The sequence below is a fragment of the Xenopus tropicalis genome, chromosome 9, assembly GCF_000004195.4.
Source record: "Xenopus tropicalis strain Nigerian chromosome 9, UCB_Xtro_10.0, whole genome shotgun sequence".
NCBI lineage: Eukaryota > Metazoa > Chordata > Amphibia > Anura > Pipidae > Xenopus > Xenopus tropicalis.
The window spans coordinates 19,759,035-19,786,592 of NC_030685.2; the positions used below are offsets into that span (position 1 = coordinate 19,759,035).

The window sequence follows — 27,558 nt, forward strand, 5'->3', positions numbered from 1 at the left end:
TTGATTTCCCTGCCGCCCAGTACTCACTGAGCACGTGCAGTGCCACTGATACTCAAAAGATGGCCTGACAGGATAAAGATGGCGACCACCTGTGAACAACTTTGAAGGCCTGAATCATTACTGTTATTGGGCTGCTGAACCTCTGGGCTGGTACGGTAAGTTCATCAAAGGGAACTCCACCCAAAACACAACTTTTTGAAACGCAAACATAATTTCAAACAATTTTTCAATATACATTAATTAAAAATATGCAGCATTGTCATGATTTTTAATGTAATAATATGGTTTGGAACAGTAACCTAAGCCCCGCCCCCTGTTCTCCTGCTGATCCGGCTGACTACTTTGAGATTAAAAGAATGTAGTCAGCTGCCCTCAGCCTGCATCACTCCAAATCCCACAATTCCCTGCACACGTGATGTCAATAAAGGTGGCCATTCACGAGCAGATCTGCTCGCTTGGCGATGTCGCCAAGCGAGCGGATCTTCCCCCGATATCCCCACCTACGGGTGGGCGATATCGGGGAGCATTTAGGTAAAAAAAAAAATAATCCGATCGTTTGGCCCTGGGGCCAAACGATCGGATTATGTGGGCGGCAATGGGGCAGTCGGATCGGGGACCGCATCAACGAGCCGATGCGGTCCCCGATCCGACCGGATTTTCTAACCTGGCCGATCGAGATCTGGCCAATTTCAGGCCAGATATCGGTCGGCCAGGCCACTCTGCCCTGCACATACACGGGCCGATTAGCTGCCGAATCGGTCCAAGGGACCGATATCGGCAGCTATAGTCGGCCCGTGTATGGCCACCTTAAGGATAGGAACATCACAGTGCAGTCAGCGCCGGATTTCAAATCCGAGCGCCCGGAGGCCACCCCGCTCAGCCGCCCCCTGCGCATGCGTGTTTGCAACTCACCCAGCGCACTTTGCAACTTACCCCCCAACCCCCCCCCCAGCGCACGCATGCGCATTTATGCGGGCGCCGATATGAACACATACGGAGCAGCGGGGAGAGGTCCCCGCTGCTCTGTATGGGAGCAGAACTTCGGTGCGGCGGGGCCGCCCTAGGCCCGGGCCTTTGTGGCCTCGCCACAAATCCGGGCCTGAGTGCAGTGCATTGTGGGTTGTGTAGTTCCTGCATGCTGTCTGTAAGCTGTGGAGAAGTTGTTACAATTTTAGTCCCTCCTCCCCTGCCAGTATTTCAAATGATGCATAAAGAGAAGAGCTGTTTTGCAGCTGGATTTCAGCCTATAAAATGGTATTTATTCCTACTTTACGAAGGAACAGATAACAGTGATAGGTGTAAAAGGGGTTTTTGTGTTGTGTGGGGCTCTTTAAAAAAATTTTGGTCGGAAGCCAGAGCTCCCCTTTAAATAAAATACAGCATTTCTACCCAAAATCTCCTTAGGTATTTGGGTGCCGCCGGACATGACTGTATTTAAGTTCAGTGCTGCCCCCTCCTCCACTCAGTCACCAAATGTATAGGACTGCCTGTCATGGAATAGGGAGGTGCCCCCTCAGCAGCCTTGATGGAAATTTTATATAAGGGTATATATATATATATATATTTTTTTTTTTCTTTCTTTATATACAGGAACCTAAAAGCATTATTATTATTGGCCAAATCTGTATTTCCCGCATCCACTGCCACAGATAAGGATGCTGGGAATTCTCAGCAGGAGTTGAAGAACGTTTCAGCTTTAGGTTAAAAAAACACGCAAACCCTGAAAATCCCATCAAAAAGTGCAATCTTAGCCATCCTGGAGTGATGTAAACTATGGGATTCACACAGGATCCCTGACCACTGAGGTCTAAATGTTAATAGCTAGAATCCTAGCCATAAAGCATGACAGAACTGCTTGACCAGTTCACTATATTTCCCTATGCAAGCACGATTTTTAAAGGTTTAATTACAGATTGTCCCTTTACGAAAAGGAATCATTATTTATTTAGCCATTGTACTGGGGGGGACTGATACTCACATCAGATGCTGGCCCTTTATCTGCGCCCGGGCAGGAAAACGTGACAAACTCATGACACCGCTTGTGCACCACGAAACAGCAAACTGCAGAGAAAAGAAAAAAAATCAGTTTATAAAGGGGATCTGTCACCCACAAATAAAAGTCTCTTAAAAATTATACATGAAACCCAAATTACTTTTTTAATTAAATGATCCATACCTGTTATAAATGTATTTAAAAATCTGAGCTGTCAATCATATATTGCCTGCCCCGCCTCTATGCCTGCGGCATAGAGGCAGGGCAGGCATTATATGATTGACTGCTCAGATTTTTAATTACAACTACTTCAACTTTCCATTCAGCACTTCCTAGATATCAGCTAGATGGCAAATGCATAAGATTTTGAGGTGATACAAAGCTTGCAGTGTACACAAAATGGCGCCGGCCTGCTGGCTGTAATCATGAATTCCAAGACTAAAGCTGGCCATACACGCACCGATACTATCGTACGAAACCTCGTTTTTATACGATATTCGGTGCGTGTATGGCAAGTCGGCGAGTCGACCGATATCGCAGGAAGCTGCTGATATCGGACGACTCGCCGATCGGCCAGGTTAGAAAATTTTGATCGGGCGCCATAGAAGGCGACTGACCAAAATCTGCCGTCAGGGCTGAATCGGCAGAAGGAGGTAGAAATCCTATTGTTTCTACCTCCTTATCTGCTGTTTCAGCCCTGACGGTGTGTGGCGGATCTGACGATGTTTTTTGCTCAACTAACATGATAGAAAAGGATTTGGAATAATTTCTTAGGGTGACAGGTCCCCTTTAAATGTAAAAGCAAACAGGGGTGTCTGGTGTGGCCCTGGTCCTTTTCTGGGGGTCACTGAGGCTGCCACATTGGCTACAGCAGCATTTGTAAGTGTAACTGTTATTCAGATCACTATCTGCCCTGTTAGTTCCGTTAGTTGCCAGCTGATATGTGAAGAAGCCTTCAAGGCTGACTCCTGCTACACTGTTTCAAGAGGCAGAACCCACAGTGCAGAAACAGACTCCGTTAAGAACGACATTTTCTTTAATTATTAGTTATTTTGGCTTGACATTCCCTTTAATGTCAATGTTTTATCATCTTTGTCTAACCTATAGACTGAGCATGAATAGTTAGTAAGTAACGGCTCGCAGGCTCACTTGTCACCTCCGCAGCGGGACCCCCCCACCCTGTCCATAACTGTAGCTGCCCCTCTGTGCCATGAATTCATTACCATTTCCCTGAGTATTTGCATGATAAGTGGAGACGGCACATCTTAGAAGTCTGCACCCCCCCACCGTGTTGTGTTACACCTCTTCCCTACTAAACCTTTGAGGTTTAATTTCGCCTTTAATAATTAAAGAAGCCATTAAATATACATTCACTTGTCACCTCCTAGCCTCGCAGGGACAAACCGGCAAAGGCAGCTGCCAGACAGTGTTCACCCGTACCGCAGGAGTATTCAGGATTGAGTTCTTAGAAGGTCTGCAGTCCTGTTTTCTATAGGCCAGCAATGGCAGGGCTGTGGCCATGACTGCAAAATAGGGGCTTGGCTAAGTTAAGGAAAACCAAAAGACTGCAAAGGTAAGTGTCGGCAAGGAGAGGTTGTGAAAAGGAGACCCTTGTACCGCAGAGCTTACAGTCTACTCTGATCCTGTTTAATAAGCAGTTCATTGTATGTACAAGAGAAAGGGGGTGTAAAGTGGTGCAATGAAAATAAGGTGATTCTCGGGCACTGGGTGGGTATGTAGCAAGAGGTACAAAGTTTGCTCTGATTTCAATAACCCATAGCAAGCATCAGGGCCACCATTAGGTTTCATGGGATTCCCTACTATGTAGCCAGCAGAGCCCCTGCCCCACAGGTGCCCTAGGCCCTCAAAACGGCGTTACAAGGGGTTCCAATTTAAACAAACAAAAAAAATATCTACCCCCCCCCCCCACACAATCAACTTAGGCCAAGCCCCTTTACAACAAGACACCCTATATGTGTGTTTTCTGCCCCTTTTGTAAACTGGACTGCCAAGAACCACTCCTACCATGGGGCCCCTGGCAGGACTCCCACCTGCCACCCCCAACTTTAAAGGCCAGCAATGAGCTGCCTAGAGGAGTCACTGGCTGCCACTGGGGTGCAGCAACACCTGGACCGCAATAGGAAGAACCTTTTTTATCTGGGAGATGTAAGGACATGGGCCTGCAGCTGCTAGGGGTCCCTAAAAGGATAAGTAAGCCATTTATTTTAAAATCCCCAAAGATTACTCTGAACAGCCCCCAGAATAGCATACCTTTCTCCCTGCATGCAGATTCATTTTGTTACTCTATTACAAGCAGCTGAACTGCAGCTCTTTTACCGACTTCCTTGTCTAGCGTGAAGCTCCACCCCTTATTGCTTTCTGAGAACTACTCAAAGAGATGCCTACTAGGCATGCTCACTGTCTCTGCTCCAATTAAAATTAACCAGGCATGCTCAGTATGCAACTCTTTGAGGTTATCATAGTCAGAGAGAGAAAAATTGCTAAAAGAAAAACAAATGGGGCAGAGCTTCATGCTAGACAAGGAAGTCGGTAAAAGAGCTGCAGTTAAGATGCTTGTAATAGAGAAACAAAATAAATCTACATGCAGGAAGAAATGTATGTTATCCCTGGGGCAGAACAAATTCATTTTAGAGATTTAAAAATTAAAAAACAAAAAGGTTTCTTGAAGGCAAAGGGTGCTGACAATACACTCCTACTGGGTTCTTTAATAGGCTTAAGTCACACTTTTATAGTAACCTTAAATGGGAACTAAATCTACCAACCCCTTATTTGGACACCCCAAGTCCCATGAATTCCAGGTAATGGATCCCACACTTGTACAGCAGATGGACATCTGGCAGGTGTTTATAATGCACGGTAAGGCAAACAATAGCAATAAACTGAAATAGCTGCATTTTATGTCTGTAGTTGCTTTTTCCCTCCTCTCCCCCCCCCCCCCCCCCCCCCCCCCCCCCGAGTCCAGTATTTAAGTGGAAGCCACATTTAAATAAATAAACACGCAGAGAAGATAAACGGGTTTCTGCTGTTTCCTCAAGACCTAGAAGGACATTAGTGCCGGTGCTATACACTAAGGGATCTAGATTTCCACCATTATAAAAGCATTATGCAGGGTAATAAAGCCTTACAACTGGAAACATTGGCTTATAGGGAGAGAGGCTATTTCTGTGTATAAAGAAGCAGGACATATCATACATGGCTTAAAGGGGAGCTATGAATTGGGTTACTGGCAGTTACCTAGGCTTAGGGACTGACTTACAATATACAGAATACATACACACAATATAACATTTACAATATGAGACAAGTAAGTACTTCATTTACAATCACATGACAGGGTAGCCTGAATCTTAGTGATTTCTGCATCAGAATTGATTAATAACCAGACCTGTAGTATCAGCTTCTATGCCCAATATAATCTCACATTTTGCTAATGTACAGGTATAGGGGACCCGTTATCCAGAATGCTCGGGACCAAGGGTATTCCTGATAAGGGGTCTTTCTGTAATTTGGATCTCCATACCTTAAGTCTACTAAAAAAATCAATAAAACATTCATTAAACCCAATAGGTTTGTTTTGCATCCAATAAGGATTATTTATATCTTAGTTGGAATTAATTACAAGGTACTGTTTTATTATTACAGAGAAAAAGGAAATCAGTTTTAAAATTCTAAATTATATGATTAAAATGGAGTCTGTGGGAGACGGGCTTTCCGTAATTCGGAGCTTTCTGGATAATGGGTTTCTAAATAAGGGATCCCATACCTGTACTGATTTACTTACATCGGGTGTCAGGGGGAATAATGGAAATTGCAGCCCAACAACTGCCTGAGGGTTGCACACTGGACACCCCTTTGCTGTCGGTTAACCAGAGAAAATATTCTTTCTCCCTTATTCTTAAACTACTCCTCAGGGGTGTGGCTGTAAGAGGGTCAAAACAACAAATAATATTAATTTGTACTGGGTGTCATTGGGATAATGGAAATTGCAGCTCAGCAACAGCCAGAGTGTTGCAGACTGGGTACCCTGTTGCTGTCGGTTCACCATAGAAATATTCTTAAACTACTCCTCAGGGGTGTGGCTGTAAGAGGGTCAAAACAACAAATATTCATATGTACTGGGTGTCATTGGGATAATGGAAATTGCAGCCCAAAAACAGCCAGAGCATTGCAGATTGGGTACCCTGTTGCGGTTGGTTGACCATAGAAATATTCTTAAACTACTCCTCAGGGGTGTGGCTAGAAAAAGGTCAAAACAAAGAATATTTACTTGCACCAGGTGTTGGTGGAATAACGGAAATTGCAGCTCAACAAAAGCTGGAGGGTTGCAGGCTGAACACCCCCCCCCCCTGCCTGTTGGTGGACTAGAGGAAATGTCCTTTCTGATTTTTACTTAAACCACTCTTCAGGGGTGCGGCTAAAAATAAGGCTGAGTGAGGCTCAAAATAAAGAATATTCACTTGTATCAGGTTGTTAGTTGGATAATGGAAATTGTGGCTGAACAAATGCTGGAGGAGGGTTACACCCTGGACAAATGCCCTTTTAGCCCTATTCTTAAACCACTCTTTAAAGTGGCCCTAGGACCTACGTAGGGGCATCAGGAAAAAGTTTTGGATGGAAAGGCAAAATTCTGCATGCAAGCATGAACAGAACAGAAAAGGGTGAGTATAAGACCAGTGGGCACTATGGATATAGATATTTGGGTTCAACAGGGAAGGGGCTCTGGACCTCTGGCTGCCTGTCCCCCTTCCAAGGATAACCCTGCCTTGCTGATTACAAACACAATTAGGGATGCGGTTCTATTGCACATTGTGCCAGGGAAGTGAGGGGAGAGATGAAGTGAAAGCGCAGATGGGCTCCCTCTGAGCAATAAGATGAAGGTGAAATGGAAATAGCCCAAGCCCTTGGCATGTAATTGAAGTAATTGTTTGGTACCCAGCATATGGAAAGGAGATTTTTCCCTGCAAATAAACATTACAGCCTGGCTGGGATTGTGATTGTGATTCCGGAGGCTGCTCTGACTGTAGTAATGCGGATACGCCGGGGACGTGTAGACAGCATTGCTTCCAATTAGAGAGGCACAGCGCAGGGCAGCGGTGCAGCACATTCAAGTTCATTTGTAATTCCTATTATTATTTTTTGGATAACAAAGTTATCAGGAGCGAGTGCCAAGGGAGGCACAAAGGCAGAAATTTATACCAACATATATTATAACACAAGGGGCCCTGTGATTCCTGAAATGGAGATGGGAGCTTAATCATGGTTTGTTGGCTGGAATGAACTATCTGGCAATGGGGATGGCAAAGTAATCAAGGAGAGAGTGGCGATAATGGCACGTGCAGGGCTGGCCTTAGGCCGACTGAACCTACTGGGCCCTGCCTATCGGGGTCTGCGCAGTGACATACCTCTCAGTGCAGATTGCCCCCCTTTAGACTGCTGTCACTCCCACATTTTATAAATCGCACCTGGAGATGAAAGGTCTGTTTGGGGCTTTGGAAAAGGGGTGTCATGTGATGGAACACTAGGGGGCCATGGGGTGTTATAAAATGCTTGGAAGGTCCACATTGTTAAACAGGAGCAAGTTAAATCAATACACCTACAGTGCTCTGCAACTATGGAATGGTCTCCTGACACTGGTGAGGCCTCCTAGCACAGAATGGACATGGCCTAGAACACAAAGAGTCTTGCATATGTTCCAGAACTTGATTCCCTGCTCTAGACAGGTAGGTTTCATTGGTACTGTGTCCATACATTGCTGAGCATGTCAGATTTTACATTGAAATACAAGATCTCTGGCCTCCTAGCAATCCCACAAAAGTCCCATACAGTCCTTGGGTGTTGGGTACATCTCATTTGCTGGCCCGGAGGCTTAATGAGAACCCTGCAGATGACCAGGAGGGATATTCTCCACAGCTCATGATCATTTGGATTCATCTGGTAATGAACACGTTGCATAGGTTTCCGCAGGGCTTGATCCAACAGCTGTCAAGGGAAACTGCTCTCTCATTCCTCCAGTGCTGGGCTGCTAATCCACATCAGGATAATACAATGAATCTGTCAGCCTCATTACAGGCGGAGGATTTACCCAAATAATTCCACACAAACACAGCAAAGCCAACATGAAATGATTTCCTATGCACGATGCAGAGCTGCTGCCCCCCTAGACCTTCCATAAAGGAGGGGCAGTTTCATATCATTGTCCACACACACAGTAGCTGGGCTGGAATTGATTGAAGGGATGCAAAGAGCTATTGAAAAGCACAAAGACTGCTGTGCCACCCGTTTAAACCCACCAACCTTTAATTGAGGGCACACAGGTAGACAACTTGGAATCTGACCACTGCAGCAACTATCCAAAAAGAGGTCAGTGAATAACATAAATGAGGTTGCAGGAACCTTCTATGTCAGTGCACAATGTCATGGGGGAGTTAGGCAAAGAAATATATCTCTATGTCAAACCCTAATAACCAAGGATAAAGGAGGGCTGCAGAAATCCATTAATGGACAAGCTGGCACTTAATTTCAGAATCTAGGCTGACAGTAATCCAGTAGGCCTGCTTTAGGTGCAAATAATACAGTCTCCATATGGAAACTGTATGGCCTGCCCCCTATGGGAAACACCGGAGAGCCTTACATCCTCTAATCTTCTACAATGACATGATCTACAGATTTAAGGGCATAATCTCAGGCTTCCAGGAGCCTCTGGCTTTCTGTGTTTAGCCCTCTGTCCTTTGACTAAGTCAATGCCGTAAAGTGTTATTATAAGTTATTACAAGGTTTACAGGGTCATACAGAAGATCACACCAAAGCTGTTAATATCACAGTCAGCTTTGAGTCCATCGATACACAGGAGCTGGGCTGGAATTGATTTAAGGGGAGCAGAAAGAGCTATTAAAAAGCAAAAAGAATACAGTGCCACTACTTTAACCTCACCAATCTTTAATTCAAGGCACTCGGGTTGCCAACATGGCATAAGACCACTGCAGGAACCATCCAAGAAGATGTCAGTACACAAGGTAATGGGGGAGTAAGGCAAAGAAATATATCTCATTGTCAAGTCCTGACCCTTACTGGGAATTCCCTACTCCAACTGTACCACTACAAGGGCTTGACTTATGGCAGCCAACCTTTGTTCGGGTCCCCCTCATAGCTGATTACATGGTTACAGATACAGGAAAACATTGGTATCAGTCATTTAGCCATTAGTTCTGAGTATATCTAGGGCAGCCAGGCCCGGACTGGCAATCTGTGGGTTTTGGCAAATGCCAGAGGGGCTGCTGTAAGATGCCATAGACACTCACTATTTATTGGGCCTTTGGGGAGACTGTTTGGGCCTCTGTATACTTGAAATGTTCCTATTTTGAATCCTATTCCCGACCTGAAGGCAGCAGATGCATTTTCACCGCAAACATCACCCTAATTGATCTTTAAAAACTAATCATAAAGATATTTTTCCCAAGTCTCACCATAACCAGCTTTGCCACACTACTACAGACCTCCCAGACCCACAGGTTTGGAACCACATTCACACATATGTAAATAATGAATTTTTTTTTACACAATGAATCCCTTTATTTTAGCATTAGTCTCTATTATGGTTACAAAAAGGAAACACTGTAATCTCTACACCGGCTTGGTGTTTATTGTAATCATTCTCATTCCCTAAATTTCCTGTTCATCAAAGAACAGTGATGGTTCTGCTGGGACTTTGAACCTACCAGATTAAATGCAACTGAAATAAAGGTTTTTAGTGTCCCAGCAGGCCAGTATTCAGAAGCCACCTGAGAACAATAAGAAAAGGCTGGCTGAGATCTAATCAACATTAGAGACTACAAAGCGGCGCGAACCCCCAAAAGTAAGAAAAAAAACACTGTCTGATGTGTTTGCCCAGGGGTGGTCAACCATCCTTGTCAGTAGGATGCTCAAAGTTGTACAACATCTGTAGAGTTGCTGAAATGCCTAGGGCCACCACTAGAAATCACAAGACCACATTCTTAGTTGTTAGTGCCCCCACCAAAATGGCTTCTCAGCCAGCTAAATAGAATTAAGACCCATGTTTGGGGAAAAAAAAAATAAAAAAAAGCTCAACTACATAAGTCGCATTATGCCCAGGCCACACACCATTTTTACAAGTAGTCCCTGACCCACATATTATTGGCTAAGTTCTGCCCCTTTTCCAGTTCAGGACCATCATATTTTTATAACAACAGGACCCCTGACTCTACTCCCACCCGTCTCCCACTGGCGGCCCTGGGGCCCCACATTTTAAACTTCAGGCAGTCACAAGGTTTTATGCCTACTTTGTTCTCTTGTTCTTGCTCCAAGAGATACATGTAACTGCAACTGAAAGCAGTATTTGCTTATCCCTTTCCAGCCTCTGGTTCTGACACCTGAAACAATGTAGCAGAAGTCAGCTCTGTTCCAGGTCCATTAATCAGCTGCCTTTTGCTACAGAAGTCAGCAGCAAGAATGCAGGGGATATAAACAACCGGGCAGTATTGGATCTGGGATATTGTATATTGGAAAGTTGCTTAGAATTACATTATCTTTCATTAGGCAAAGAGAGTTTTTGGCTGAAGATCCCGTTTAACCAAGTAAGGGAGAGAAAGGCTAAAGGGGATGCTTGCTAATATTCTAGGTTCTAGTAGTCAGCAGATAATGGTGATTTGAATACATACAGCCGCTGACTGCAGTGCAGCTAGAGCTTGCCTTAAACTTGGAGAACTAGAAACTCCATAAATCCAGGATTTGAGCAAAATCCCGCAATTTTCTGCCATTCTTACAACAAAGCCAGACTAGTAGGGACTAGGGATGTAGCGAACCTCAAAAAAAAAAGTTCGCGAACTTACGCCAAAAAGTGCGAATATTTGCAAACTTTGCGAATCCCATAGACTTCAACGGGAAGGCGAACTTTAAAACCTAGAAAAGCCATTTTTGGCCAGAAAACTGATTTTAAAGTTGTTTAAAGGGTGCCACGACCTGGACAGTGGGATGCAGGAGGGGGATCAAGGGCAAAAATTTCTCTGAAAAATACTTTGTTGACACAGCGTTGCGTAAAACCGCAAAGGCAGCTGGCAGACCTAGCGGAAATACGCTGCGTTTTTTGCTATTTCGCACTATTAGCACCATGGAAACGGGATTTGCTGAAAAACGCCATGTGTGGCTTGTGCGGCGTTTCTAGGCCGAGAAAAAACGCAGCGGAAAAACGCCATGCGAACCCAAATTGCGAACATACACGAAAAATTCGCGAACTTGCGAACTCGCGAACACCCAATGTTCGCGCGATTTAGTTCGCTACATCTCTAGTAGGGACTTGCAATATTCCCTGTAATTACACTATTAAGGTTTCCTGTTGCTGTCCAATTAAAATATAGATCAGTGCAGCTATAAATTTGAACACAAGAGAATCCGTAATCAACCATTTTTTTGCACTTTGTCCACTGCTGATTTTTACTCATATCATTCATTAAAGGGGAAGTTTAACTTGATGTTTTGGTATGTTATAGATGGACCTCTTCTATGCGGCCTTGTAACCGGTTTTCTTTAGTTATTTGACCTTTTAAGAATTATTCAGACACGCAGCTCTACTCGCTTTGACCCACAACCCAACCCAACCTGCAACTGCCTTATCCAGGGTCGGACTGGGGGGTGCAGGGCCCACCGGGGTTCCCGCCCCAGGGGCCCTGCAGGTGCCCCAGCCAGCCGTGTCCCCTAACCTCCCCCCCTGCAGGGGCCCCCCTAACCCCCCCGCAGGGCCCCCACCTGACATCCTCTCCGAGCGCGTATAAATTGAACGCGTCAGGGGAGGAGCAGTCAGAAGGGGGAGCGCCGGCAAAGGTCGGACTGGGCCGCCAGGGCCCATTAAGCCGGGGCCCACCAGGATTTTTCCCCGTGTCCCGGCGGCCCAGTCCCCTGGCCTTATCTGCAACCTGATCCGTGACCTGCCAACATCATCAAAAGTGGGCAGGGGTAGGAAAAAAATGTTTAAAAAATGTTTAGAAGAGTAAAATATAGATAATTTTGGTAATATAAGATAAGAAATATGCATAAGAACCATAACCAAACCTGCTGACCCGCTTTTCTTGCAGGTCCCGACCTGTTTCATGACTCTAGTTGGTGCAACCACGAACAGATTGACTGTGAGGTTCCATTTTACTGATTATCTATATTATTTTAGACTTGCACACTGCTGCCTGGCTGCTGGGGAAACAAAGCCCTAGCAACCGTACAGTACTGGAAATTCCATACCTGAGAGCTGCAGAGAAATTAAAAATGTAAATATTTCAAAACCAAAATAAATAAATAAACAGCTATAAATACATTTCAGACACAACATCACCCAGCTGGGAGGAGGAGGGAGGGGACAAATAAGCTGCCATATGGGGTTTTAAGAGGGGAAATTCTGTTATTTTGCTTCATAAGCACAGAAGAAACCTCAGGCAGGTGGAATAGGGACAATCTGCCTGTTCCGTTTAAATAAACAACCCTTCCATGTCCTTAATTATTCCCCATACAGAGCCGCGCTGAAGGGAAGAACCTGTTCCAACACAAGAGGATTCTGCTGTGTATAATGCTACTTTATTCAACTACAGGTGTAGGATAAGTCATCCGGAAACCTGTTATCTTGAAAGCCATATCCCATGGATTCCATTATAATCAAATAATTCATTTTTTTTTAAAGATTAATAATAAAACAGTACCTTGACCTTGATCCCAACTAAGATATAATTATCCCTTATTGGGGGCAAAACAGCCCTATTGGGTTTATTTAATGGTTAAATGATTCCCTTTTCTCTGTAGTAATAAAACAGTACCTGTACTTGATCCCAACTAAGATATAATTACCCCTTATTGGGGGCAGAACAGCCCTATTGGGTTTATTTCATGGTTAAATGATTCCCTTTTCTCTGTAATAATAAAACAGTACCTGTACTTGATCCCAACTAAGATATAATTACCCCTTATTGGGGGCAGAACAGCCCTATTGGGTTTATTTCATGGTTAAATGATTCCCTTTTCTCTGTAATAATAAAACAGTACCTGTAATTGATCCCAACTAAGATATAATTACCCCTTATTGGGGGCAGAACAGCCCTATTGGGTTTATTTCATGGTTAAATGATTCCCTTTTCTCTGTAATAATAAAACAGTACCTGTACTTGATCCCAACTAAGATATAATTACCCCTTATTGGGGCAGAACAGCCCTATTGGGTTTATTTAATGGTTAAATGATTCCCTTTTCTCTGTAATAATAAAACAGTACCTGTACTTGATCCCAACTAAGATATAATTACCCCTTATTGGGGGCAGAACAGCCCTATTGGGTTTATTTAATGGTTAAATGATTCCCTTTTCTCTGTAATAATAAAACAGTACCTGTACTTGATCCCAACTAAGATATAATTACCCCTTATTGGGGGCAGAACAGCCCTATTGGGTTTATTTCATGGTTAAATGATTCCCTTTTCTCTGTAATAATAAAACAGTACCTGTACTTGATCCCAACTAAGATATAATTACCCCTTATTGGGGGCAGAACAGCCCTATTGGGTTTATTTAATGGTTAAATGATTCCCTTTTCTCTGTAATAATAAAACAGTACCTGTACTTGATCCCAACTAAGATATAATTACCACTTATTGGGGGCAAAACAATCCTATTGGGTTTATTTCATGTTTAAATTATTGTAGTAGATTTATAGAAAGTAGATTATAGATTCTACAGAAAGACCCCTTATCCAGAAAACCCCAGATCCCAAGCATTCTGGATTACAGGTCCCATACCTGTGCTAATAAAACTGACCTGGTCCCATACAACTACGAAGTATCAAAGCTGGAAATCTCTCTTTTATGGCTTTGCAGGTATGGGACCTGTTTTCCAGAATGCTCAGGACCTGAGGTTTTCCGGATAAGGGATCTTTCTGTAATTTGGATCTCATTAACTTAAGTCTGCTAAATATCATTCAAATATTGAATAAACCCAATAGACTTATTTTGCCTCCAATTAATTATATCTTAGTTGGGATCAAGTACAGGTACTGTTTTATTATTACAGAGAAAAGGGAATCATTTAACCATGAAATAAACCCAATAGGACTGTTCTGCCCCCAATAAGGGGTAATTATATCTTAGTTGGGATCAAGTACAGGTACTGTTTTATTATTACAGAGAAAAAGGAATCATTTAACCATTAAATAAACCCAATAGGGCTGTTCTGCCCCAATAAGGGGTAATTATATCTTAGTTGGGATCAAGTACAGGTACTGTTTTATTATTACAGAGAAAAAGGAATCATTTAACCATTAAATAAACCCAATAGGGCTGTTCTGCCCCAATAAGGGGTAATTATATCTTAGTTGGGATCAAGTACAGGTACTGTTTTATTATTACAGAGAAAAGGGAATCATTTAACCATTAAATAAACCCAATAGGGCTGTTCTGCCCCAATAAGGGGTAATTATATCTTAGTTGGGATCAAGTACAGGTACTGTTTTATTATTACAGAGAAAAGGGAATCATTTAACCATTAAATAAACCCAATAGGGCTGTTCTGCCCCCAATAAGGGGTAATTATATCTTAGTTGGGATCAAGTACAGGTACTGTTTTATTACAGAGAAAAAGGAAATCATTTTTAAAAATTAAAATTATTTGCTTATAATGGAGGCTATGGGAGATGGCCTTTTCTTAATTTTGAGCTTTTTGTATAACAGGTTTCTGGATAAGGGATCCCATACCTATATATCCTTAAGTTGTATCCTTTAAGTTGTATGTTTGATTTAACGGGGACTTTCGGGCAGTAACCTCAAAAAGAAAAGTGTGCATGGGTTTAGTTCTCCTTTAAAAATTCTACATGTATTGTTTATCACATCACATAAAATGCACCCTGACAGCAGGTAAGAGAATAAAATGTGATAAAGACTATAAACAGATCCTATTTGGGAGATATTCTCTCGCAGCCGCCCTGGGCCGTGTCTTCCCTAAATACATTTGGCAGGTAATAACCTTAGTTTTCAGCTTATTTTGGCAAAAAAATAATAATGATTATGAATCTCCGGCTTACACCTTTTACTGAAAATGATGGGAGCTCCTACATTTTCCGCCCCCACCCCCTCCCTGTGCAATCTCATTGGGAAGAATAAAGGGGGGGCAGAAATGGCCTGTCATTTTTTATTTTGTGAATAAATAAGCATTGGAAAATGTGTATGAAAGGGACTGTCCTCTCTGCAGATGCCTTAGATTAGGTGCCAGTCGCCGTGCCTTGGGATGGAGGGGGAGACAGAGCTGGCAGCAGAGGGGGGGCTGGATTAGTTGGAAAACATCTCTCTATGTGACAGTGGCTGCCTGTCTCTATCAGCGCTGCTCTCTAATGGAGCTGGCATGCTTTCTGGCAATGCTGCAGGAGTTACAGCAGAACAGTAAGGAGAGATGCCGGGTTACGGAAGATGAATCTGCCTTTCTTTTTTACACCTCTCTCCTTTTAGGGCTGTGACAGACGGGGAGATTAGTCGCCACGTGAAAAATCTCCCTTGTTGCGGGCGACTAATCTCCACGATATGCCATCCCACCGGCTAGAATGTAAATCGTCGGTGGGATGGCATACGCGGCGCGGTGATTTGCCAAAATCGCTTAAGTCGCCTTGAGAGGAAACTACGGCGAATTCGGCGCCACGTATTCCATCCCACCGGCGATTTACATTCTAGCCAGTGGGATGGCATATAGGAGAGATTAGCCACCCGCAACAAGGGAGATTTGATGTGCGGCGACTAATCTCCCCGTCTGTCACAGCCCTTACATACAATGATGTAATGAGCCAATAGCATTTCATTTTGCAACTGTTTTAAAGTCACGTTGTAGCCGAGTTTGAAAAAAGAGATGCAAAACCCATCAGGAATGACCATGTACTTGCCGGTAAATTTGTAATTCACAGGAGTTACTCACAGGCCCAATCTGCCCAATTCCCTGCCCATTTACTAATCACAATTCATCCTTTCCCTGCCCCCTACAGTATAGCTCCGCCCCCACATGACGGCCCACCCCTGAATAGAAGGCTGGTATTCTAGAAAGAGAAAAAAAATGGCAACCCTATTATGATGTGGGCTTGTTATGTTAAACTACAAATCCCAGCATGCCAATAACAGCCAAAGGCATTGGTGTAGCTCTGCAGCAATGGATTTCATGTTGCCTATTCCCCCATAACATAAGGTTTCTGTAGCTCTCCTGTAGGAAACTATTACCTGACTACTAGGGCTTATTAACCCTAGCAACCAGACAGGAGGCAGCAGGAATAAAAGAATGAAATAAAATACAATCTAGACTAGACTTCATGTTATTGGGTCCCCCTCTAAGTCATGTTACTGGTGCCTATGAGCACATGGGGACGGCAGAAGAAAGGGTGCGGGGGCAATACAGTTCCTTACTAGGCCTAATACCATTCCAAGTTCAGCCTTTAACCTGATTGGCTGAAAGGATCTCTAGCCAATAAAGATTGTTAGAAATCAAAGAACAACCTGGCAACATACATGCCACTGAGTTGACAGTCAGGATCCTGACTGCCAGCACCATACAAGCTTTGTTCAATGGCAGATTAAGCAATCACATTTTAATTACACTCTTAGGTTATTTTTGTATATTTTCTATTATTGACTAAATCCACTAAAATCTGTTCCCAGAATTCAGAGCTGGGCTCTGTATGAAATCTTGGCACAGTTCTCTACACATGGCACAACATTACTACCATCTGTATGGAGTCACACAGGGTAATGAGATATGATATATAAAATGAATGCTTGTTAAAAGTAAACTCCACCCAAACACAACTTGAGCTTTTTGAAAAGTAAACACAATTTCAATCAACTTATATAATACAGTATATGCAGCCTTTTTATGGTTTTTAATGTAATAATATGGTTTGGAATAGTTCCCTAAGCCCCGCCCCCTGTTCCCCTGCTGATCTGGCTGGCTACTTTGAGACTCAAATAAAATGTAACAGTAGTCGCCTGCACACCTGATGTCAATAAGAAAAGGAAAATCCCAGTGAAATGCATTGTGGGTTATGTAGTTCCTGCATGCTGTCTGTAATCTGCTACAATTTGTAACAACAATGTTTTAGTCCCTCCTCCCCTGCCAGGCTTTTAAATGTTACTGAAAAGGGACTATTTTGCAGATGAATTTCATCATATAAAAATGGTATTTATTTATTTATACTGTTGAAGGAACAGATTACAGAGATAGGTATATTAGGCATGGGCGTCCGCAGAAAATTTTCCAAGGGGGGGCAAGTAAGCTAGCATCATCCTGCAACAGATAAATATATATATATATTTTTTTTTTTTGCAGGATGATACTAGGGGAGGCTAAATATGGCCCATACACAGACTGACCTACAGCTAATGTGACACTTAGTGGATTCACTGCTGACGTAAAAAGTTAACCTCCCAACTACCTCTTGCCGTTCCCACTGACTCCCAGGGATACTGTACAAAAGTGCGGGTGGGGGTGCTTTTTTTTTTTACCCTAAAATGTTTAGTATTAGTAGTAAAAGTATTCATACGCGCACTTCTGTTAGGGGATCTGCAAACATTTGTGTTTGGGATCAGTTAGCTTAAAGGGGTAGTTCGCATTCGAATTCACTTTTATTTTTAATGGTTTTTCAGTTATTTAGCTTTTTGTTCAGCAGCTCTCCATTTGGTATTTCAGCAGCTATCTGGTTGCTAGGGTCTTATTTACCCTAGCAACCAGGTAGTGATTTAAACAAGAGATGGGAATATGAATAGTTAAGGGGCCTACTTGGAAAAATAAGTAATACAAAATTATAATAATAATAAAATTGTAGCCTCGCAGAGCAATATTTTTTGGCCCCCATTTGAAATCTGTATAGAGGCAGAAGAGAAAGGCAAATTATTCAAAAAAATTAATTAGGAAGACCAATTGCAAAGTTGCTAGGAATAGGCCATTTTATAACATACTAAAGGTTAACTTAAAAGTGAACCACCCCTTTAGATGTGTTTATGTTAGTTTTATAGCAAGAAAGGCAGTGGGTACTGACTCCCCATTATATACAGTGAGATGCAGTCTGTATTTACAAAACCAGCACATTATATGCCATGAGAAGCAGTGGGTACGGAGGGCAGATATTCAGGCCCTGGCACTATAACACTGGCACTGATACACAGCATTGGCCCCACTGTAACTTACTATAAATGAACAAAACAATGACAAAAAAAAAAAAAAAAAATAGTAAGTGCAAAAAACAACAACACATATATAAACTCACAATGAGCTTTTTCAGAGGGAAAGAGTTAACTTACCCTCCATGTGTTAGGGTAGGGGATAGATTATAAATTAAACAATTTAATGTCAGCTAGTGATTCTTTAGAACTGTATAGTACCTGTGGGATGAAAACTGCAGCAAAAGTTGAGAGTTGGTTCTCAGGTAAAGTTACAGCTGCAGATTCATCTTTTCAGTCTTTATTTCTGTTTCCAGTTTGCAAAATCTCCCGATCCCTGTGTGCATCTGTGCTCTGATTGGTCAATTTTACTGTCTGTCAAGGAAGCTGTGCTCTGATTGGTGAATCCACAAGAAGAAAGATCCAATCGGAGCACAGCAAAAACGGGCTTGAGGGGAAAGTGCAGAAATGGAGTAAGGTTTTTGTTTTTTTTGCTACTTTTCCAGGGGGGGGCAAGTGCCCCCTCTTGCCCCCTTCTGTGGACGCCCATGATATTAGGGGCTTTTCTGTATTCTGAAGCTGGAGTTCCCCTATAACATGTCTTGGGTTGTACTTGTAATTCCACAATGCCCCTGCCAGGATTTCAAATGATGCAGAAAGAGAAGAACTGTTTTGCAGCTGGATTTCAGCCTATAAAATGGTATTTATTCATACTTTTTAAAGGAACAAATTACAGTGATAGGTATATTAGGGGTTTCCATATAGTGTTGGGCTCTTTAACTAGGAAATGCAGAGACAAATTGCCCCCAATGTATCAATCTAAGAGCATGTTTAGTAGACTGAGCCCTGTCCTTTGGTTCTGCTCAGATTTGCAATGCAATTGGAGATGCAGCGAGGCTCGGGATAGAATCACAAGATAGAATCTCAATAAGTGTTTGTGCATGAAAGGAAAAGAACCCTATAATTGCCTGATTTCACAGCAAGGACCCTTCCGATGACTTCAGGGCACAATCCTTACATGAGAGAGGGGTCGAGTGACCTCAGTGCCCAGGGGGGTATAAAGATGGAGGGAGGCTGGCCTGCAAGCAAGGCGGCTGCTGCTCCACCGGTGCGGCAATAACAGCAGATAAACATCAACATTTCTGTAGCGGAATATATAGGGAAAGCACATGACTAGGCCCATTGTGCTCTAGTACATATCCCAGTGCTAAGAATGGACGGCAATACCAGCTGTTGACTAGCAAAGGAATCTGGGAGTTTTGCTTGGAAAAACAAGTGACATTGAAATATAAAGGCTCATTTAGGACCATAATGCAAGGTACAAAGTGCAAAATTCAGACACCCTCAATGTAGCATGTCCCAGAATTCCAGCATAATGGTGGCAGATGCTAATGGTTTTGTGGGTTAGGGCCGGGTGTGGGGTAATTTTTTCCCCCTAAGGCAGCCTAGACTGAATATAGATAAGTAAATAAGTATTTACTGCCCTAGATGTTCTTGTATGGCTGAAGGACAGGGCAGGCAGGTCTTATATCTGAAACCTTGCTGGCAGCTGTGGGGGCTATGACCGGATACTGGACCTCAAAAAGGGGCCGGGAACTGAAAAAGTGAGAAAACCACTGCCCTATGGTATTCAACACTGACACTCTTTTGACATTGATAATATAAAATGCACATAAAGTGTCAAACCAGGGTTTTTCTGCAGAAAGCAGAAACCACATGACCCATTCTTTTAAAAGGGACGTTTGCTTCACAAAAGCTTTTTGAAAAATTGAAGTCTGAACCTATAAACTCCCCTCAAGCGTCTATTCCATACATACAGCTCCTATGTTTGGATGGTGCCAAGGGCAAAAACTTGACGTAGAACCTTTAGCACCCACTGGCAGCCTTCATTCATCCTATGGTTGCACAGAGGGACGCACCAGTACCAACAGTCAGACTGTGAAATGTAAACTGAACGACTTATGTCCCATAGAACCACAGAGGTGAGCATTGCGCAGAACATACTTGGGTTCAACAAGATCTAGAATGTCCTCTTCATTAGAAGTACTTGGTCGTATCACACTTTCCACAGAATTCTATACTTTCCTATTTATCCTGTCCCCACCCATTTATTCCATATAAAGGAGCTCATTTAGCCATACTTAAATATTTTGGTGTCAATATGGAGACTGTGGAATTACGATAGTACAACCCAAGATAGATTAAAGGGGAACTCCAGCTTCAGAACCAAAACTTGTTAAACCACTACTATACTTTCACTGTAATCTGTTCCTTCAAAAAGTATCAATAAATACCATTTTTATATGCTGAAATCCAGTTTTCTTTCTGCAACATTTAAAATCCTGGCAGGGGAGGAGAGACTAAAACACTGATGTTACACATTGTAAAAACTTCTCCACAGCTTACAGACAGCAGGCAGGAACTACATAACCCACAATGCATTGCACTGGGATGTTCCTTTTTTTATGGCCATTGCGTGTGCTGGGGATTGTGGGATTGTGAGGATGCAGGCTGAAGGCAGGCTGAGAACAGTCGACTACTGTTAACTTTTTTTTTTTACTTTCTTTATTTTTCAGTCTCAAAGTAGTCAGCCATATCAGCAGGGAACAGGGGGCGGGGCTTAGGGAACTGTTCCAAACCATATTATTACATTAAAAATCATGAAAAGGCTGCATGTTTTTTAATTGATGTCTGTTGCAAAGTTGCTTGAAACTATGTTTACTTAAGTTGTGTTTGGGTGGAGTTCCCCTTTAACAAATGCAAAAAATACAAAACAGAACATGAGAGGCGTTTGCTGGTTCTGCACATCTTAATGGGCCACAGTCTATACTTTTGTCACATGTGAAAGAGAGGTTTGGAGTAAATAGGCAACTCTATGGAGTCCAACCATACACCTAGTTAATTGCTGATATGACACTAATTCCCTGCTATCTGGTTGTTTATCCTGATGGCCCAATCATTATAAGCCTATGGGAAAGTTGTCTTTACTTTCAATATTACACCCACACACTTTAGAAACTGAAAGTAAAAAAATAAAACAAAAAACACAGAAAACCCCATTTTTATATTACTGTTACCATTGACTTCAATAACAGCCAATCATGGGGCCCATTAATGTTTATGGTAGAACCACAGCTCTATATAAAGCACGAGACAGCTGATATCTGTTCAGCCCTTTGAGATAAAAGTTTCCAATAGTAACGTGTCGGGTTAATTGGTCAATTAACAATTTAAAGGGGAAACCCTTGCCTTGGGTGATAGTCCTTCACAACTATAATTGGGTTTCAAACACAGAAAGATGTAGACACAAAGACCTTTAGGTGTTTGAGTCTTTCCCTATGACCACTCCGCAACCCAATGAGTTAAATCAGAACATGATTAATGACCTAAATAGAGCTAATTTAGTTTACCTCCCCAACGTGTCGAAAAAAAAATAATAAAGTCGCATCTCTACGGCTCTCCTGGCAATCATATTCCTCGCACTTTATGTGGTGAACTATTTATTGGGATGGCTTGAGAATTAATTAGTTCTGGATTAAGTTGGCAGGCCATGCATGAAATGAGAAGGCGAAGAAGAGAGAGAGGGGGAGAAAAAAAAAAAAAAGAAAGAAAATGGCCAAGTCACCTGAGCTGCTGAGCTAATGAGGAGAGGGGGCTGGTGGTGTTCTGTAGCTAAAGAAAAACAGGCAGCTACCTGACCCTCCCAGAGCTGCAGGACAGGGTCTCCAAGTTACACTGTGTTCCATTACAGATGGGCTCGATTCAGGACAAACAGCTAAAAAAAGCACCTTAGTAAAGAGCAGAGATCTCACATAGACTAGAAGAGCACACAGTTAGGAAGAAAGAATGGAGAAGAGAAACAATTAGAGAGGAACAAACTCATTTGCACATACGTGTGTATAGAACACATCTCTTCATCCACTGGTATCTGGTTGGGTTCCAGTTTGGAAGGTCTGTGTGGAACCAATTGTTTTTTGCAGGCAGTAGTCTACCAACAGCAAGAGTGGGCAAGTAGGAAGAGATTGGTCTTCAAGGTTTCAGGACTTGTCTTGCAGCAATCTAGAGCAATTACTCTCAGGCTTCTAGGGTTTAAGCCCTTCTCTGTTAATTAATCCAGGGCCATACTCCATGCCCAAAGCTTATAATAAGGTTGTACATATTTTAAACCATTGTCACTAGTCACCAGCCTCTATGGCTTAAGGGGCTTCCAGGATAGCAAAGAAGCCACCATAGTTTGGGGGCACATGTTCTACAGTAGAGGGCTGGTCTACTAGATTAGCCAAAAGCTGTGCTTGGTGATGTCAGTTAGATTGAGACCAGGGGTAACTGTGCAATTGATGTTCTAGATCAGTGATCCCCAACCAGTGGCTCATGAGCAACCTCACCACACCCTTCGATGTTGCTCCCAGTGGTCTCAAAGTAGGTGCCAATTTAAAAATTCTGGCCTGGGGACAAGTTTTGGAAGCACAAAGACAAGCAGAGCCTCCTGCAGGCCAGCAGTCCACATGGGGCTACCAAATAGCCAATCACAGCCCTCATTCAGCACCCTGAATGAACATTTTCATGCCCCTGTGGTTCAGGTATGGGTGTTACTTTTACATGTGGGTGTGGCTCACAAGTAAAAAAGGTTGGCGATCCCTGTTCTAGATGTTCCTTAAAAGCGGCAGCTGAAGGCCAATAGGAGTGAAATTTTGGGTTAACCATTATTTGCTGTCCTGCAGAAGACCTGATACAGAAATGTTTTCATAGAACTTCAGACTTCTTATATAGTATGGTAGGCACTGGGCAAATGTTGGTTGGCATTACTGTCTGCCCATAATCTCCGACAGAATTAACTGTGCTTTCATCCATAGACTAATCATTACTCTCACTGGAAATCCCCGGCTGAGCTCTGTTTATATTGGGGTGACTGGCACCGGGGAAGGGAAATCCTAGTAAAAGTGAAATCACAAATCAAAAGTATTTTGTACAAAAAGAAGAATCACGTCTTCCTAAACAACATCTTCTGCTTTTATTTGAGCCACTTGTACCTACTGTATGTGTATAAACCACATGGTTCATGGGAAAATATTAAGAGAAGTCTGTTTGTGCCATATCCTTTTTCCCATAGTAGCTGCACAACTCAGCCCCTGATAAAAGAAAGGGCAGCACTCATGGGCTAAATAAAATGCTAGTTGACAACTCCCATGGGTGGAAAAGATCTACTTTGCAAAACATCACTAGATGGTTAAAGTGAATCACCAGGAAAAATAGGGAATGGGTAGGGATGGAATCCTAACTAGGGTTGCCACCAAGATCTGGCAAATCGCCAGCTAGAGCCAGTGTTGTTATTGCAAATTTACTGGCAATACAAGGCAGCAACGCTTCCTATAGACCCCTTCCCTGACCGTCTCCCCTTTTAAATAGATGTCCACCATCCCAAACACCGGTATTAACGCCAAAGAAATGGTGGTAACTTTAATCCTAACACACTGCTAAGTGGACACCATGCACCAGACAAAGATGTCCCCATCTGTCCATACACAATAAAGACAAAGTATACTTTTATTTATATAAGATATCAGCTGTTTTTGCTCAAACTGGCCCATTAAAGATACACAACACCCCATTTTTTGTTTCTTCCATTACTGTCTACGAAGATTCTCATTCATCCAGGTCATGACATACAGTATCTAGTAGAATTAAGTCTAAAACAACTGGACTTTTCTGAGTTTTTCTTGAAAACCTTTCACCACTCATCTGAGTGGCTTCTTCAGTTCAAATGACTGGTAGGGAATTCCCCGGTATTTAAACCCTTGATGGTAGTACAGTCACAGACATCCAATCACAATGGTCCCATTGAACTTATTCAGTTAGGTGTTAGCTGAAACTGACAGGTGTGATTGGATCATACCTTCTTACATCGGTCAGTTTCAGCTAACACCTAATTATACTACTATTATAGTATTATAATAAATAAAGCCCTGATCCCCTGTTGAAATATATGAGAATATCAGAAGTCACCTTGGAGTTCCATGACCTGTATAATAGCACTTGGCCTTTAGAGTTGTGCTTTTAGCACTTCTCTGTGTCTTCTAATATCCTTATATTTTACAATAGGGGGTACTTTACTTATATATATATAATTTATACACACTACACTCACATCCCTACAAGATTTAACAGGCCAGAACCAGCCGTGACTGACAGTGACCAGCATACATTTATTTAACCAGAAGCAGGGAAGGACAATTACTCCATAGCTTAAAACCACAGAGATCGACAGGCATTGGAAATACGGCACCAATCAATCACAATCCCCCAATACAAAGACAGCAGCTAATCATCCTGCCTACAGCTTGATTGCAGCCACTAATTTATGGCCACTGGGCTTGAGGCAGAGAGATGGTAACTGGCGTCAGAAGAAATGAGATCCGTAACCTTCATTCCGAGGTTGCCCTTTCTTTGTGCCATTAATGTGTGTACTTAATATAATTAGGGAAACCCAAGGAAGTGTGAAGAGCCCACACAGTATTAATGGTCTGTATTTAGATGCCACCTATCTATGAAGGTAACCCTGCTCATGGTGTGGCCAGTTGGCAATTAAATGTACCATGGCAATGGTAAAACACTTTGTCATCATCGCCCAACTAATGGCCCTTTAGATATGGCCGAAGTGCTAATCCTGGCACCCAATAATAACGGCCCACCCCCCTTTGCACTCCATTATCACTGTGCAAAATAAACATGCTGTCAGTACGGCTTAATATTAGGGCCATCAATAGCACCCAGGCTCTTCCCTAGGCCCTTAAGAACAAGCACTACCCCTATTTATTTATAGAATGATATTATTAAAGAAAATGTCATTCTAAGCAACCTTCCAATATACAATCACTACAATTTTCAATATATATATATATATATATATATATATATATATATATATATATATACAGGTATGGGATCCCTTATCCGGAAACCGGTATCCAAAAAGCTCCAAATTACGGAAAGCCCATCTCCCATAGGCTCCATTTTAATCAAAATAATTCAGAATTTAAAAACTGATTTGCTTTTTCTCTGTAGTAATAAAACAGTATCTTGGTATTGATCCCAACTAAGATATAAATAATCCTTATTGGATGCAAAACAGTCCTATTGGGTTTAATTAATGTTTTATAATTTTTTTAGACCTAAGGTATGGAGATCCAAATTACGGAAAGACCCCTTATCCAGAATACCCTTGGTCCCGAGCATTCTGAATAATGGGTCCTGCACCTGTATTAAATATATATATATATATATAAAAATATATATATATAATATATATATATCTGTGGGTTTTAGATGCTCATGTAGTACCCATGCACCATGCAGAGGAAGTGGTGGGCTTGCGGTGCGCACACTGAAGCTGTTGTACAATGCTGTATATTGGTATTTTTAGAAGGGAACAACAGCACTGCTCACAGCACTCTAGATCAACACACAGGCGACAGCCTCTGACAAGTGAAAGGTAGACATGATCAAGTGGAAAGGAAGGAGAAGCCTGGTATCTAGGGGCTATTTAACATGACCTCTGTTAGAAAGAATTAGCGCAAGCCATGGGGGGGGGGCTGCTGTATCCTCATACAAACAGACAGGAATAAAGTACTCCATGCCCATTCGTACAGACAAACAGGATGCTGTGGAAATGACAAACTACAAATAGCGGTTTATGAGAAGGTGTCAGTGCGGTCCCCATTGCCGTTCCCTGGTGCCGAACAGATATGGCAGTGAAGGTAAAAGTACAATTCAGAAACATAACCGGTTTCGTTATGAAACTCCTCGCTAAGCATGGTCACACTTCTGACTTTATCATGGGTTTTAAAAATGAAAATAATTCTGATGGCAAGTGGTTTCCCCCAGATTTGGGTCAAGCAAAAGAAGCAATTCTTGGCTTTTTTTTTTAGCTCACCATCAACATTTACTGGAAAAGGCTTTGGCCATAGCTGTTGGTCTCTATCCATGGCCTTCAGTAGTGATTCTTAAGGTGCCCATACACGTGAAGATTTGCTCGCTTGGCGAGGTCTCCAACAAGCGGATCTTTCCCCCGATATCCCTACCTACAGGTGGGCGATATCGGGGAACATGTAGGCTAATAATTTGGCCCCAGGGCCAAACGATCGAATTATAATGGCGGCAATGGGGCAATTGGTTCGGGGACCGCATCAACAAGCCGATGCAGTCTGCGACCCGGCTGAATCTTTTAACCTGCCCGATCGATATCTGGCCAATTTGAGGCCAGATATCGGTCGGGTATGGCTGTCGTTTCTGCCCCTACACACGCCAACGTATGGCCACCTTTAGTCTATAGGTCAGAACTCAAACCTGGGTCCCTTTGACCCCAGTGAATTTTCCTTGAATAAAATTCAATAACATTATAAGGCAATTCACTCTATCCCCAATCTTTAGTCCTCAGGAGAACATGCAATCTACTTGTAGACACAGGAAAGCTCATGTTTAAAGGGGACCTCTCAACCTATGAAATAATCCCAAATCATTTTCTTTCATGTTAGTTGAACAAAATAAACTTTACTTATGCTATATAAATTGTTTACATTTTTATCCCTTCGGTCTTGGAATTTACAGTCACAGCCAGCAGGTAGTAGCCATTTTGTGAACACTGTTATTAAGGCAAATAAATCCTAATCTTAAGGGCTGAATGGAAAGTTAAAGTAATTGTAATTAAAAATCTGAGCTGTCAATCATATATTGCATGCCCCGCCTCCACGCCGCAGGCAAAAAGAGGAAGAAAGACAGGTGCAACCAAACCTTTTTCCCAAGGGGCAGAGTAAAGAAAAGCTGCAGTTCAAGCCCCACCTCCCCATCTCATCTCAACTTACCTAATAGGTTTCCTTCACTTGCCCAAATCTTAAAATATACTTTTTAAAAAAAAATTGTACGTGGCTAAATGAGGAAAAAAAAACCCAAGTGGCTGTACGGGAGACAACGTATTTTTAGACTAACCTATATTTTGCATCCCCGCCTCAGAGTCCATTAACATCAATCTCCTAAGCATCGCTCTGGGAAGGGAAAGAATGTTAATGCGGGTTCCTACTCGCAGCGAGAGAAGAATACGAGCGCAATTATGATTTTAAGATGTGTACGTTGCCTATCACTTAACGCTGTGCCTGTTGGGAGGGTAATTAACTGCTCCGCTTGTCAGAGAAGAAGTGGAAACTGTCTGGCCACCTAGCGGGCTACGCCAAGGATGCAAGGCTTGTGTCGGAATTTTAGCGCTTGAAAGGCTGCGGGTTTTGAAATAAAAGAGACAACATTGCCGGAATCATTACAGGCATCACTCAAGGGAAATGAATGAGAGTCTTGGACATTGTCTCTCCCTTGACTTTTATTATAGGAAAAT

General features: G+C 42.5%; 1 protein-coding gene across 2 annotated transcripts in view; it reads right to left on the reverse strand.

Moving 5' to 3' along the window:
• The window catches only part of prkcb (protein kinase C beta), a 146,600-nt gene that overhangs the window by 59,431 nt on the left and 59,611 nt on the right, over positions 1-27,558 (reverse strand). For both annotated transcript variants that reach the window (XM_012969929.3, NM_001110043.1), the window contains 1 exon segment: positions 1,979-2,061. In XM_012969929.3, coding sequence (XP_012825383.1) covers positions 1,979-2,061 — 83 coding nt within the window.